At 45.8% G+C, this 16,341-nt stretch overlaps 1 protein-coding gene across 2 annotated transcripts in view; it reads right to left on the bottom strand.

Annotated features, from left to right (window-relative positions):
• ZZEF1 (zinc finger ZZ-type and EF-hand domain containing 1) overlaps positions 1 to 16,341 on the bottom strand; it is a 132,671-nt gene that overhangs the window by 4,691 nt on the left and 111,639 nt on the right. For both annotated transcript variants that reach the window (XM_017512181.2, XM_037732700.1), the window contains exons 43-52: positions 11,426 to 11,625; positions 10,854 to 10,973; positions 9,318 to 9,509; positions 8,073 to 8,173; positions 6,201 to 6,336; positions 5,735 to 6,094; positions 4,711 to 4,854; positions 2,743 to 2,911; positions 2,470 to 2,568; positions 1,821 to 1,986 (exon numbers count right to left, since the gene is read on the bottom strand). In XM_017512181.2, the coding sequence (XP_017367670.1) occupies positions 1,821 to 1,986; positions 2,470 to 2,568; positions 2,743 to 2,911; positions 4,711 to 4,854; positions 5,735 to 6,094; positions 6,201 to 6,336; positions 8,073 to 8,173; positions 9,318 to 9,509; positions 10,854 to 10,973; positions 11,426 to 11,625 (1,687 nt within the window). The remainder of the gene's footprint in view (positions 1 to 1,820; positions 1,987 to 2,469; positions 2,569 to 2,742; positions 2,912 to 4,710; positions 4,855 to 5,734; positions 6,095 to 6,200; positions 6,337 to 8,072; positions 8,174 to 9,317; positions 9,510 to 10,853; positions 10,974 to 11,425; positions 11,626 to 16,341) is intronic.

The following is a 16,341-nucleotide window of genomic DNA, read 5'->3' as shown; positions in this document are numbered from 1 at the left end:
CTTTTTAAGAGTTACAAAAAAGAAGAAATTTATAAGTGTTTTATTTTGCTTTTTTTTTTTAAAAAAAGAAATTTGCTTTTTCTGACTTGAAAAATTATTAGGTATATTTAATTGTTATCTTGAAGCCAATCCCTTTCTCCCAGAGGAATAAATCTTCATAAAACAAACGGAAAAATTCCGAGAGCTTTACAGCTGGGTTTTCAGAGAAGCATCAGCACGTCAAGTAAATGCACCTGTGAGCTGAGAAGGTCCCTCGCCCGAGGGCTGCCCCCACTGTGTGGCCTCCGGGTCAAGCCCTCAGGCAGGCCTCTCTCTCACTCTTTGAGGAGCAGCATGAAATAGCCTAGGGTGGCAAGGCAAGCTGGGAGTTCTCCAGGCTCGGGACAGAGGGTCTGGGAGTGTCGCCACTGGAAAGAAGGTTGCCAACTGACAGGAGAGTGCGCAGGAGCACAGGGCTTCCTTCCCGCTGCTGGCAGGGAGGGCCACCAGCCAGGACACCATGGAGAGGTTACATGCTTCATAAGCATTGCTTGACCGGGCAGTTCTTACTGGATTCTACGCTCAAGTGAACAGAGCTAAGCCTGTGTGGGGCTGGGTGATCCTGTCTGCCTCTGAGGAAATGGGGGTAACAGCAAGCATGCCCAGCTCTGCCCTCTCTCTCCGCGCTGCCTACACAAGCCATCGGGTTCTCTCCCCTGACTTTGAGACTCCTTTATTATTTTAATGACATCTCCACATTCCATGAGAAGACAGCCTGTTACTTCACATATCATCGCCGCACTCTGGCTGGCATTCTGCGTGTCTGTCTATGTGCCTTAGACATGCAGGAAAGAGGAAGAATGAACCCTGGCAGGTAGGGCTCTGAGCAAGGAGGGTGGGGCCAAGTATACAGACAACACGACTGGCACAGTCACTGCCACCTTCCCTCACAGATGAGGAGTAAGGTACTCATGTCTACAACCCCCGATTCTATTCGACACTGCCTGTCCGACCTAGTGCAAAAGGCAAGAACAGTGCCCGAGTGGGGAGAGGAAGGAATTGCACTCATTCATTTACAGATGGCATGACTGTACCCAAATCTACATAGGTAAGTCTTAGAATGAACAAATTTAGTTGCTTTATTAGGCAAAAAACAAAAAACAAAAAACAAATTTAATAAGGTCACTGGATACAAGGGCAGTATATAAAAATTAACTGTACATCAGCAAAAACAAAACTAAAATAAAAAATGTCAATTGTAGCATCAAAAATATTAAATACCTAGTAATAAATTTAGCAGAATGTTCAGTCCTCTACACAGAAACCTATAAAATATCATGAAGACCTCAATGATAGAGGAACATAAACAGAGGACTATATAATGGTTGCGGATTAGAGGACTCGGTGTTCTAAAGATCTGGATTCTCACCAAATTCATCTATAGTCGCGCCAGCCTGGACAGAGCGAGACGCCATCTCAAAAACAAAAAGATCTAGAGAGTCAAGTGGAGAGCCGTATGGAATGAAACTGACTTGATGCCTACCCCTTCTATCATACACTAACATGCATTCCACAGGTAGATACTTCTCTAAGTGTGAAAGGAAAAACACGCTTCTAGAAGGTAATACAGGAAATACCTTCATGACCTTAGAATAAGGCAAACATTTCTTCAACAAGACACCAAGAACACTACCATAAAGGAAATGACTGAAAAAGTGGAAGACATTAAAATCACAAATGTCTTTTCATCAAAGACACTGCTAAGAGAATGAAAGGGCCAGTCACAGAGCAGGGTACATAGGCCTGGCAAAGGCCTCACGTCCAGGACGCGGGCGGCTTACCTGTGGCTGCAGCACCGCACAATCCTCAGAAGTAAGTGGATGGCTTTTAACCGCTGATGGCCAGTCTGGCGACAGGCCACGCCCACCAGCCATTCCCAAATTTTTGCCAATGGGAGATGAGGCACAACCCTTTCTTCTAACAACATCTGCTTCAAAATCTCGAATCCTGGCCAACACCCAAAACACAGATATATGAACAGAGATATGTAATAAGTAGTTGTATTGTATAAAGTATAAAAATTGTGTACATTAAGAATTATACATTTTATAAACTGCTCAAAATTTAAAAAATAGGATGAACTGATTGTGATCATTTAAATTCTGACTGAAATTAAGGCATTTGTAAAAATAACACGGACGCAATATTTTCAGTTCCTTCTTCTAGCAAAATGCCCTGGCAAATCCTGAGAGAACAAGCATCTTTTTCTGGTCCTGACAGAATGCCTCTCAAGCTGGCCATTCAAGTTTCAACTAGCCAATGAGATCATCCTTAAGAGTGACAGGTGTGGGGTTTGTGACACAAATCTGTGAAAGTGTGAGAGAAAAGTACCTGCTTTGATTTAACCAAGATCAGTGACATCATGGCACCCAGAGCCATGGAGTGTCCCTGGCAGGCAGACGGTGCGAACGCAAAGCCCCGAGCACACACCTGTCTGGAACCGCCCCAGGTGTCCGGCCGTCACGGTGAATTTGTAGCCCCACTCGGTGTTGCTCATGTCGGAGGTGAAGCGGTAATACAGAGTGTCTCCTAGGCACACAAGAATCAGGCAGATGAGGAACGGCAGCAACAGGAATGGCAACAGAGATGTTTCTGATGGGAGGTACTGAACCCTTTAAACATTCCCCAGTAAGTTCCCTTCTCAATGTCAAGTGTAAACGCTGCCTGCCAAGAACCTATATCATCGAGCATTTGTTTCACTACCTGGAAGTTCGAAATCTTTCCACTTCTGCTGGGACCCGCTGAAGCTGTGTCGGTCTTGCTGGAAATCACTGCTGCTGGACATGGCCAACTCGTCGCAGCCCTCCTCCGTGTTGCACTGCGAGTCGAATTTGATTGAGAGGTAGATGGCACCGGGAATGTGAACTTTATCCTAGGGAGGGAAACAAAGAACACCTCTGCTGATACTGCTCACTAGACATCGACTGCAGCTGCCCCGTACCGAGTCCGACGGCTGGACCCAGGGCTGTGAGAATGAGGAAACCACAGTCCTGGCCTCCAGGAGTGCCCTCCAGCTGGGGCAAGGAGCACGCACAGGCTGCAAATATGGTGGGAGGGAAGCACGGCGCGGCAGGCGACACAGGACCCCCGCGAACAAGTGTCGGGCTGCTGTGCAGAGTGAAGGGGACAGGAGAGCCCTGTCGGGAGAGTGGGAGTGGGAGGCAAGGTGATGTGAGTGCCTGGGGCGCATTTCAGGCCCGGGAGGAGCACTGGGAACAACACTGGGAAGGCATAGCACATCAGGGAATGGCAAGGAGCTCGGCGTGCTTGGAGTTAAGGGTGTCTATGTGGGCACATATGCTTGGGAGGTAGGAACAGGGGTAAGACATGACCCCAGAGAGGTTGGCAGGGGCTGACACGGAAGACCCTGTGCCCTAAAATGAGGCACTCAGACTCTGGACCACAGGGGAAACCCCGGAAAGCTTTGGCGAGGCTCGCACGGTGGTAGCATCACTGACAGCTGGTGTGGGGCAAGGCCGGGCTGAGGCAAAAGTGAGGAGGCAGAAAGTAGCAGCAACAGGAACCCCAGAGAAGGGCAAGGAGTGTCTAGGGTCGGTGGAGAAGACAGGCCTCTTGGGGGTGGAACGCGGTGGCTGGCCACATGTGCCTGTGTGCAAGGGAGTGGAGCAGGAGCCCAGGAACCAGGTGAGAGAGGAGGCTTGGAAGCAAGACAGTTAGGAGGTTATACTTCGGGAAAACAAAATCTCAGCTGGCCAATCACCCAGTTCTAACCTGGCTTCCATCCTCTGCCATCGCTGCTGTGGGTGCCTTCCACTCAGACGCAGCTGCCTCAGCAACTCCACCATTTCTTTTTCCTCTCTAACATTTAAAAAAGTGCTAAAGGGGGCCAGGTGAGGTGGCTCACGCCCATAATCCCACCACTCTGGGAGGCCAAGGCAGGCAGATCACCTGAGGTCAGGCGTTTGAGACCAGCCTGGCCAACGTGGTGAATCCCCATCTCTGCTAAAAATACAAAAATTAGCTGGGCATGGTGGTGGATGCCTTTATTCCTGCTACTCTAGAGGCTGAGGCATGAGAATCACTTGAACCTGGGAGGCGGAGGTTGTGGTGAGCCGAGATCACACCACTGCACTCCAGCCTGGGTGACAGAGAGAGACTCTGTCTCAAAAAAAAAAAAAAGAAAAAAAAGTGCCAAAGGGATACAGATGGCCTTAAGGCAATGAGAATAATGGAGGCTGCCCCATTCCTGCCTCATCAAAACTCCAACCTCCCTGCCCAGATACAAAGTTAAGGATGGAAAAGATGAGACTGATTCAGTTCTGGGAGATTTTAACAAGGGGCTGTGGTATGCAAGGTGTGGGCAGGTCATTAAGGAGGCAGCTGAAGAGTGAGGGTTCAACCTGGACCACATTCAGACTCCCTGCCTCACTGTGACGCTGAGGACTCCCTCTCAGGAGCTTGCTGCGGGGAAAGTAACACTCTCCTCCAGGGCCAGGTGGCCCGTTTTCTTCTATTAAAACATGAAAGGCACGGAGAGAGGAGACTCGCTTGTGCAGAAGCCCTGGCCTCAGGAAGGCAGACCGCAGCTTGTTCAAGGAGGCACTTCCCTGGCCAGCCAGGTCTGCTGGCCAGAGGGAAATAGCCCCTGAGGGGCTGGTGAGGTCTCTGCCACTCAGTGGCCCTCACCGGGCCTGCCAACCCCGATCGTACCTCAAAGTTGGTGTTGTTGTTATATGGGTGTTTCGACTCCCTCACTTGCACCTCCATTCCTGGCTCCTCCATGAACTGGCAGGCAGCCAGGGCCATGGGCCCCAGCATGTCTTCTCGGCAGCCCTGGAGCACTTTCTGCAGGATCTGGTGGGACGCAGGCAGATAAGGTCAGGGCCCGCTAGTGGCATCGGGAAGAAGGGAGAGTTTACTTCAACCCAAGGCCCACCCAAAGGTGCTGCATCGCCTTAGACCTAGAAAGAGCCTCTGTGGCTCCATCACCAAAACCAGCTCCACCAGCCACCTCTCACTTGACTGGGCCCCTGCTATCCATGAGGATACTGCAGTCCTTTCAGAATGCTACTGCTTAGAAGTGGTCTGACAGAACTAATAGAATCAATCATAAATGTCCTGGTCCTTAAAGGGGTCCCCACCAGGCAAGTGGACTGGCCTACGGAGAAATAATGACCACGCAATGTGATCAGTGCCTGGAGTGAGGCACAGAGTTGGGAGCTCCAGGTGGCGAGAACCGGGGAGGATGCATCCACGCGGGGGCCGAGTGGAGGCAGGATGGCTCCCTTCGCCCTTTCCCAAAGAGAAATACGCTAAAGCAAGCCTGCCAGCACCTGCAGGGCAGCGAGGCCGGGACAGGACCTCGAGGTCTGGTGGTGAGAGGCCAAATGAGCTTCCTGATGGACTGTGTGTGTGTGTGTGTGTGTGAAGGTGGGTGAGCGACCAGGGGAAAAAGGAGCTACCAAATGTGCCTCAAGATTTCTGCACTTAGAAACTGGGAAGGTGGCGACAAAGCTTTCTAGTTCAGCAGGAAATCACGCTCAGGGCCCCTGAGTTCCTCAGCAGCCCAATCCTTGGGAGAGGATACAGTGGCCCTACCTTTGCTGCATTCACACCTGTGAGGGAGCTGCACAGCCACACGGGTAGCCTCGCTCCAGGAAGCACTCACTGGAGGAAGCCTGTGGGGCAGAGGAAGAGCCCGGTGGGTGAGCGAAAGCTTGGTCTGCGTAACTACCTTCTCCCACTCGTGCTTTTCCTCCAGCTGCATGAACATATCCAAAATGTAGGTCATGTGGGCAGGGCCACTGAGCTCCAGGATGTCCTCGCTCACTGGCACGTGGCCGGGCCACTCGGCGAGCAGGGATGCAAGCACGTGGCGGGCGTACAGGACGGCTGTGGCCTCGTTCACTCGGAAGAGGTAGTCCCGGACAGCCCTCTTACTCTTGCAGTTCAGCTCCTTGTGCAGCAGGGCGGCGCTCTTGCTACGGCGCTGCTTGGCGTAGCTCTGCTGCAGTTCACTCTCTGTGCTGGAGATCAGCTTCTGGGTCACAGGGTTCGATTCAGCAGTAGCTTGGTCACAGCGTGCAGGCCGGGACTGCAAACCCAAGACCACCATTACAGGGGTCCAGCCTTCTTACAGTGGTGGTATGGGGGCGGGGATGGGGATGCAGACATGTTGGGTCCAAGGTGGGGTGACATACCAAGCATGGCAAGATAATCATGTCTGTATCCACAGCTTTGGCGCTCTGCTCTTCCAGCCTCAGACTCTTACTGGGCTGCCACTGCTGAGCCAGGGACCGTATCCGCTCATCTGTGGTGAGCTCATCACCGTCAAACCTTAAGAAAGGCAGCACAAAGTTGAGGACCCAAAGCACAGAAAGGCAAGAGTTTTCACCTGCACTTAAACTTGTCAGCAATGCTGATCAGAGCTGTTTTTCTGTTAGTATCAATGATATTGTCACTTTCTGTATTTTGCTGACTGGATTCACAGCCTTCAGTTATTCATGGATACAGAATGCATGTAAGCTTTGTGGCAGAGGCTGCAAACTTGCCTGAAAAATCCATTCTCCTCTTCCATCTTTTTCATTTTTTAAATTAATTCAAATGTTTTATTTTCATTAAAAAAACATTTTTTTGAAATTTGTTTTTTTAGATGATTTGGTTTTTTAGAGATGAGCTACGTTGTCCAGGCTGGCCTGGAACTCCTGGGCTCAAGCCATCCTCCTGCCTCAGCCTCCCTAGTAGCTGCGATTACAGGCTCACACCACCATGCCTGGACGCCCCTTCTTTCTTTCGTTTTTAAAGAATTTAACAGAGTTTAAGCAAAGAGTGATCCCCGAATTGGGCAGCTCCTGAATCAGAATGAGTTCAGAGTGACTCTGCTGCTGTGGTTGGAGCTTCACGGACAGAAAAAGGCAGATGACACACAGAAAACAGAAGTGAGGTACAGAAACAGCTGGAATGGTTACAGCCTGGTATTTGCCTTATTGCACAGTCTGAACAGTTGGACGACTTTGGTAGAAACTCGGTGACCCTTCTCTCTTCTCTAAAGCTTCCCAGAGTTTTAGCAAGAGAGACGGTCACCCAGCTAGAGACATGGGTAGCAGCTAGAGTGGTGATGCCCCTGGGCTCTTGGCAGTGGCAGGTGAGAGAGGTGGTATGCCACCTCTGGGGTCTACTGGGCTAACAGTGCACTCCCTTCTCCACGTTCCCCGTTTCCTCTGGGCTAGAACCTACAGGTGGGGTGGCCAAGCAAGCTTTCACTCCACTGGTAAGAACGCTGGGATTTCTGGGTCACTCTGTGGAGCAGAGCTGTCACCCACCCCAGACTCTGCCCACCTCTGGACTGTTATGTGAGAGAGAGAAAACAATTCTCTCTCTCCTACTTTTACATTCTATCCATCCATTATATAAATTCTATCTATCTGTCCATTATATTTCTGGTTTCTTAGTTACGGCAGCTTAGACCGTACCCTAACTGAGCAGCCCTGCTTATCTCCTAAAGGATTTTAGGCAGCATATAAGAAACATGTACGGTAAAGAGAAAGACGAAATACAAAATGAAAGAAAAATTAAATGAGATTTACTATAAATTAGAACAAGAAGTCAAAATTAGGATATGGGGGATGGAGGAGGAGATGAGATTCCAGATTTGTAAAGTTCCACCCAAATTAAAAAGCTGGGCCCGAGAACTAGCTCTGTATTTCCTGGCCAAGAAAAAGGGAATGTTCTTAATTTTAAACATCTCTTAAGCAGCAGTTGTTCTCTGTGCTGTCTGCTCACTGGGATTATACACGAGACACATCTTGGTGCCTGCCCAATGTCTGCATCTGTGAAATGAGTTTACTCTTGGAGGTAACAAACGTAAGTTTTCAAGAGTAACCCACAGTGCACTTGGAAGATGACCCGTGTGGTGCAGCCCAGGTGCCCTTGACATCGCTTTACGAAGGACTAACAACTGCTTCCCGGCCTGTCGGCGCGTCCGTCCTGAGCCCGCTGTCAGGAGGTGCGCCCTCCCACCCTCACATGTTCTCTCCCTGGCCACACTCCGGCTGCACCGAAATGCCCCTTACCTCTTCTGAACCTCCAGGAAGAAAGAGTCGGTCTTTTTCATCTGCAGTTCGTATATGGCCCGGAGAATGTGCAGAGGGGCATTGAGGGCATCGTGAGCCATCTGAAGGCCCAGGGAGGAAGCAGACAAGAACCATTAAAAGCACTTCAATACATTGCTGATAAACTGAACTTAAACCTGAGAAGACAATATATCAAAAGCTTCCACAGGTTGTAACTGAAGAATATTGTATGGGTAGTTTAAAAAGCATATAAAACTGTAAGCGCTAAAACGTGGACTATTAACATGTGCATTACTACTGTAACTTCAAAGGAAATTATAAAACACTAAAACCTGAAAGAAATAGCATAGCAACAAAACACAATGCTAATAGTAAATACTTATTTACCACGTTGCAGTCACTGCTAGCGTCTCTACGCCGTTTTACGCTCCGGTTTGACAACCAGCACATACCTGGGCACTGTATTTTCTTTTTTTGACAAAGGGTCTCACTTGGTTGCCCAGGCTGGAGTGCAGTGGTGAGATCATAGCTCACTGTAACCTTGAACTCCTGGGCTCAAGTGATCCTCCTGCCTCAGCCTCCTGGGTAGCGAGGACTACAGGGGCATGCCACCACATCTGGCAAGTCTGATTTCTGGTAGAGACAGCATCTTTTTATGCTGCCCAGGCTGGTCTTGAACTCAGCCTCAAGAAATCCTCCTGCCTCCACCTCCCAAAGTGCTGGAATTGCAGGTGTGAGCCACTGTGCCTGGCCGGGATTTGCTTTCTCTGACATTCTACCCTACATTCTGTTGACTCTTCATTTAGTTACAGCTTTTGAAGTCCAGGCCCCCATCCTTCTCATATTGTTCTGAAGAAGAACAGACTACTTAGGGAAGGTAAGAGTGTATTTCTGAGAAACTGTGAGGAAGGAACTATCACATAGGAGTTCACGTACAGGCCTTAGGGCTTTAGTGGAAATTCATGCAAAATTTTACATGCATATTTGAATGTGTATTTTATGGGGAGAGAGGAGCTGAAGCTTTTGAGTTTATAACCCAAAATATTAAGAACTATTGCTGGGGGCTTTTCTGTTCTTTTGGATCAATTCTGCAACAACACAGATTGAGTCTTTAGAAAGGGAATTCCCAGAACTAAGCATTTTCATGTTTAGGCTGAAACATGGCCCGAGTCAAAGAGAAGCCATCCCTCAGAAGCCATCCCTCAGAAGCCCCTGCCCAAGCCACACGGTGACTCAAGGACACACCAAGAAGCATATTCTGGTGGGCTCATCCAGGCCCTCGAGGGGGTCCAGCTTTTTCTGCTCTGGGTCGCCAGGGCTGCTGGCCGGCCGTTCCTCCTCTTCCTCTCGGTCTCCTCGCTCATCCGGCTCTAGGTCTCCGTGCTCAGCCAAAGCGCTCATCTCCTTTTTTGAGGAGTACAGCATGATGGACAAAATCTACACAGAAAGAAAACCCGCAGAACGTGAGCACTCAGGAGGTGGGAAGATGGCACAGTCCTTTAATCATGAAAATATTTGCCCTAACTTTTTAAGACATCAGACTTTACTAGAAGAATGTGAAATTAGAAAAGAAACACGAATGTATGTTTAATTATACTTTGTAACCGAAGAAACACTAACTGCACACCGTGGGGACCTTTGTGTTGATTAACTTTCCCACAGATGGTATGAACCGCCATCATCCTTTTTAGAACCTGTTTTGGCAGAATGTAAACAGCTATGAAAATGCTCATATGCTTTCACCCAGCAACTCATCTGTTACGAATAATGTAAAATATATCAAGTTATTTTTACAGTATGCTCACTAAAGCACTAATGGCAAAAAAACTGAAAGCCACCTTCATGTATTATATGTAGCCAGAAAAAATGGTGGTTATGAAAACTACATCAAAACTTAGAAAGATGCCCATATGCCATCGGTTGATTTGAATACTATGTCGTCACACAGTCAAGAGTTACGCATGTACTGTAGATGCACAGAAACAAAATAAGAGGGAGAAAATACACGAAAGGCTAATGGCAGCTGTGTTTGGGATATAGAGTTTGGAGGGTTTTTTTTTTTTCTTTTACAGTTTTTAAGTTTTCTGCAATGTGGTTCTAATAATAAAAATTTTAATTTAAAATATTCCCTAAGAATAAAAGTTCAAATACTGTCCAAATTATCCATTCATATGTTTTAGCATATTTCCCTTAAACCTAACCAAATCCTCCTTTGGCAACTGAGAGCTGTTTCTGCGGGTGCCGGTTCTGCGGGGCTGTAAATGGCCACGCACTCCCTCCTCTGCGGCGGCAGCCTTTCCTGGGCCTAAACCTGGCTCTGGGCACAGAAAGTCCACAGGGAACCACAGAAATCCCACTAAGAAATCTCCAAGGTCTAAGGCGAATAGCAATAAAATTAAAAATATCAACTAAAATCCTACATAAAATAAACATAAGTGAGGACAAATTTAGAGGCTGATTGTGGCTGAAAGGAACTTTAAAGGGAAATAATAATTCAAGGGTGTACTTTATGACCATGATATAATGCTTAATCACGTGTTTCCATAAAATGCTTCTCTTCCACTGTCCTTTGAACAAACATTAAATTCATTTTCCCTGACAGGGGTAGACAGGTGTCATAATCCCTATTTCCAGAAGGCAACACAGAAGCTAAGAGTTTCAAACCCTGTACTAAATGAGTGTGCACAGAGCAGAGGCAGCTGGAACTTGCTGACACTTCTAACTCCTAGGCCAGCACATCTGCACCAGGCAAGAGTAGCAGGAGTCGCTCTGGTCTCTTACTTCCAGGTCCCGGAGGAGCCACGTTTTACTAAAGCCAGTCCCTTTGCTGCACTTTTTCACCAGCAACTTCAGTAAATCGGTCTGAAGGAAGGTGGCATGGGTCTCTTCAAAACCGTGAGCCTGCCAAGCAGAAAAGGAATGATTTGTGACTGCCTTGGAGTCAAGAAGGTACAGCCTTAGCTATAACTCACTGTCTGTTCGTTCACTCTCATTCATTCAACAAATGCTTTTGAATGAAGCCTATTTTATGTCACACCCCTGCTCGAACTTCCGAAAGCTTTCCAGTGCTCTTTAGGCTAAAATCCAGGCCTCTGAGCATGGCTGACAAAGTCCTACGAGGTCCCTGCCTGGTTCTATATGGAACCAGTATGGAAAGACAGAGAACCTGACTATCAGGAAAACTGTATTTCCTCTTTGAAGTTATCTGTGCAAGGCCCAGGTGTTTCTAAAAATGATGAAGTTCCTATGGTTTACCATCCATTGAAATCAGATGGTATTTCCTCCTAGTTAATCACCACGCAGATGCCAAATTATAGACAGATCTATTGCCAACTGGAGAAGCTCACCATTACCTTTAATGTTTTATACAATCCTTTGAGGGCCAGAGACAGGACCCAAGTTGCTTCCACTGCCTCGGGACAATGGCTGTCCATGCTGGTTTGCAGAAGGTGACTAGCAATGAAGGCAAAGTGCTGGGAGTACTGGCTCAGCTGGGCCTGAGAGTCACCACACTCTTGTCCTCCTCCCTTCTGGACCAGCTGGTAGTCCTTCACTGAAGGGTGACATCAGGCAGAAAGAGAAAGGCACAGAAAGTACAGTTTATGCTTCCAGCAGCTGTTTCTTCCACAGTAACATGCCTTACTAATGTAAGGACTGCAGAAACACAAATCTTCCGGCCTCAATCTTAGCCAGTAAACCCAGCTTGCAGGTAAACACAAAAATAGTAACGGCTACCTATCCACCAAGAAACTGAGTGGACAATTTACATTCTTACTATTGTGCATAAGCAGGTCGTCTACAAAGGTGTTAACAAAAGTTCTTAAAAATAGTATACATGAGCCGGGGCGTAGTGGCTCACGCCTGTAATCCCAGCACTTTGGGAGGCCAAGGCAGGTGGATCATTTGAGGTCAAGAGTTCAAGACTAGCCTGGTCAACATGACAAAACTCTGTCTCTACTAAAAATACACTAATTAGCTGAGCATGGCAGCACATGCCTGGGATTACAGCTACTTAGGAGGCTGAGGCAGGAGAATTACTTGAACTCAGGAGGCAGAGGTTGCAGTGAGCTGAGATCGCACCATTGCACTTCAGCCTAGGTGACAGAGCCACACTCCATCTCAAAAAAAAAAAAAAAAAAAAAAAAAAAAAAAAAAAAAAAAAAAAAAAAAAAAAAAAAAAAAAAAAAACTTTTACCAAAAAAAAAAAAAAAAAAAAAAAACAATTAGTATGCATGAGATTTCCACTTCCAAACAAGACAGAACAAAAGAGACTGGATTTACTCTCCCACCTTAAACAACCAGAACACTGAAAAAACCTGAAACAACAGCTTGCAAACATTGGGCAAAAGGCAGTACACGACTGTGATCTCTGAGACAAGAGATATAAACTAGATTAGACCTCCAATGGCACCAGCTATCTGTAGACGATTTCCAAGCTGCAAAGTGGGAAGCAAACATCCAACCAGAATCCAGCAGTCTCAATGAATTAAAGAAACAGAGACGAGAGTTCAGGGAAGTCAAGGCAGCTAGAATGTACAGGGTAGAATATCACAGAGCAGGGAGAGGCACAGAGAGAGGTGTGGGTTGGGGAGAGCTCTCTGGAGATCCACAGAGGGCTCCTCACAAGTCTGTGGCTGCATGCTGACTTGCACATTTCCATGAAAGGAAACTACTCGGGCCAGAGAAAGAGCAACACTGGGCAAAATAACTCCTGGAGCTCACAGAGAGCTGGGAATATTCTGCTTTCCACCAGTGAGAGTGGAAGTGTCCTGGTGGAGATGAGGATGGGGACAGAGAAAATATTTGAATATGTAATGGTCAAAATTTTCCAAATTTGATGAAAACTATAAACCTCAGGAGTTCAATAAACCCCTAAGCAAAAGAAACATAAAGAAAATCATGACAAGGCACATCACAATCAAATTGCTAAAAATATAGCCAGAGGAAAAAGACACATTACAAAAATGTAGCAAAAAGAAGAGTAACAGCAGACTTCATCTTAGAATCTATACAAGCCAGAAGACAATAGACCAACATATTTTTTTTTTTTTTTTTGAGATGGAATTTTCGTTCTCGTCACCCAGACTGGAGTGCAACGGCGCAATCTCGGCTCACTGTAGCCTCCGACTCCCAGGTTCAAGCAATTCTCCTGCCTCAGCCTCCTCCTCAGACACCTGGGATTACAGGTGTCCGCACCACACCTGACTAATTTTTGTATTTTTAGTAGAGATTGGGTTTTACCATATTGGCCAGGCTGGTCTCAAACTCCTGACCTCAGGTGATCCACCCGCCTCGGCCTCCCAAAGTGCTGGCATTACAGGCGTGAGCCACCATGTCCAGCCTAGACCAACATCTTTAAAGTATTCAAAGGTAAAACTCAGCTTAGAATTTTTTACCCAGCAAAATTATCTTTCAAAGGTGAAGTTAAAAAAAAAAAAAAAATCCCCAGGCAAACTGAGAGATTATGTAACATCAGACCTGCACTACAAAAAATGTGCAGTGCAGTTTTTCAGGTCCCCCAAAAAACTAAAAAAGGTATCAGATGGAAAACTGAGTCATTAACAAAGGAATGAAGAGCACTAGAAATAAAAAAAATATATATGGCTAAATATAAAAGCTATTGTTTTCTCATTTTAAAATATCTTAAAATATCTGTCTCTCTTGCTTTTTTTAAAAAAATTATTTGGTTGAGACAGGGTCTTGCTGTGTTGCCCAGGCTGGCATTGAACTCCTGGCTTCAAGCTTTGTGATCCTCCTGCCTTGGCCTCCCAAAGTGCTGAGATTACAGGTGTAAGCCCTATGCAACCAGTAGTATTTCACTGTGTTTTGTTGTGTATAAAAAGGCTCTTGCTAGAGACAGGCTAGAGTGCAGTGGCATGATCATAGCTCACTGCAGCCTCGATCTCCTGAGCTCAAGTGATCCTCCTGCCTCCGCTTCCCAAGTGGCTGGGATTATAGGTGTGTGTCACCACATCTGGTTTTTTAAAACATTATTTTCAGTAGAGATGGGGTCTAGCTATGCTGCGCAGCCTGGTCCCAAACTCCTGGCTTCAAGCGATCCTCTTTCCTTGGCCTCCCAAATTGCTGGGTGGTGTGAACCATGATGCCTGGCCAATACCTCACTTTTCAAAGCAAAAAATAAAAAATGTATTGAGATTTACATCATACAGAAGTAAAATGTGTAACAGCACAACAAACGAAGGTGAACAATGTTTTAATGTTTCCACACTATATGTGAAATAGTATAATATTATCTCAAGGTAGACTATAAGTTAAAGGTGTACATTGTAAGCCCTAGAACAACGTCTAAGAAATTAATTGAAGGTACACTACTATAAACCCTACAGCAACCACAACAAAACCCAAAAAGATATATTTAAAGAGCCAACAGTAGAAATAAAATGAATTCATTAAGGAAAACAAAATAACCCAGCACTCTGGGAGGCTGAGTGAGGTGGGAAGAGGGCTGGAGGACAGGCATTTGAGACTAACTTGGGCAACATAGCAAGATTCCATCTCTACAAAAATAAATAAATAATGATGATAATAATAATAATAATTAGCTGGGCATACTGGCACATGCCTGTAGTCTCAGCTACTTGGGAGGCTGAAGTGGTAGGATCACCTGAGCCCAGATGCCCAAGGTTACAGCGAGCCATACTGCACCACTGTATTCCAGCCTGGGTGACAGAGCAAGAGCCTGTCTCTTTAAGAAAAGGAAAAATAAAATAAAAAAAAAAAAACCAAAATAATCCAAAAGAAGGGAGAGTAAGAGAAAAGGACAAGTAATAAATGAGACAAATAGAAAACAAGCAAGAAGAGAGCAGATTTAAATTCGATCATCTTAGGTCAGGCAGGGTGGCTCATGCCTGTAATCCCAGCACTTTGGGCCAAGGCGGGCAGATCACCTGAGGTCAGGTGTAAGAGACCAGCATGGCTCACGTGGCAAAACCTTGTCTCTACTAAAAATGTAAAAATTAGCCAGACATAGTGGCAGGCGCGGGTGATCCCAGCTGCCTGGGAGGCTGAGACAGGAGAATCACTTGAATCTGGGAGGTGGAGGTTGCAGTGAGCTGAGATCATGCCACTGTACTCCAGCCTGGGTGACAGGGTGAGACTCTGTCTCAAAAACAAACAAACAAACAAACAAAAAAGATATTCCTAAATTCAACCATCTTGCTAACTGCAGTAAGTGTAAATGGTCTAAACATATCAATTAAAAGGCAGGGTTTATCAGATCGGATTTTTTAAAAAAAGACAAGAAATCCACTTTAAAGACACAGGCAGGTTAAAGTGAAAAGATGAAAACCATGTGAAACCCACGGATATGAAGGGCCAACAATGCTTTTGATTTGAGGTTGGTTGAACCTGTGGATGCGAAACCCACATATATGGAGGGCCAACTTTAAGGGTCTTGAGCAGCCATGAATTTTGCTATCTGTGGGGAGTCCTGGAAGTAACCCTTTGAGAATACTAAAGGATGACTATTTTTAAAAAGGCAAGAGAGGCTACATAAATATTAGACTTCAGAATGAGAAATATCAGTAGGGATAAAAACAGACATTTCATAATAAAAAGAGAAACATACAATTACAGTTAGAAACTTCTATAATCCTCTCTCAGTAATTGTTAGAACAAGCAGACAAAACATCAGTAAGGGCACAGAAGACTTCAATAACATTATCCATTGACTTAACCTAAATAACACCTACAGGATACTCCACCAATAGCACAGTACATGCATTCTCTTAAAGTGCACATGGAACCTTCATGAAAACAGACCTAATTTTGGATAATAAAACAAACTGTAATAACCATAATAGGACTGAACTAATTAAAAATATGCTCTCTGACCACAAGTGAATTAAACCTGAAATCAATAACCAAAAGATATCTGGAATATCCCCCAAATATTTAGAAATTAAATATCAAACTTTTAAATAATCCACAGAGCAAACAAAAAAAATCACAAGATAGATTAGAAAATACTGTGACCTAAATGAAAATAATATATCATATAAAAAATTGTGGGATGTTCCTACTGAATCCAAAGGACACCGGAAAAGAAAAAAATTATGGATGTGGCTAAGTCACATTTAGAAGGAAATGCATAGAATTAAAATTCTTCTATTGGCAAGGAAGAAAGGTCTCAAATCAGTGACGACTCCTACCATAAGAAACCAGTAATCCTAGCACTTTGGGAGGCTGAGGCAGGTGGATCACTGAGGTCAGCAGTTTAAGACCAGCCTGACCAACATGGTAAAAAACC

This window comes from Cebus imitator, unplaced genomic scaffold (assembly GCF_001604975.1).
Source record: "Cebus imitator isolate Cc_AM_T3 unplaced genomic scaffold, Cebus_imitator-1.0 Scaffold464, whole genome shotgun sequence".
In the NCBI taxonomy this organism is placed as follows: Eukaryota; Metazoa; Chordata; class Mammalia; order Primates; family Cebidae; genus Cebus; species Cebus imitator.
Note: the sequence above shows the minus strand (reverse complement) of the source record. Positions and strands in the feature narration are given on the sequence as shown.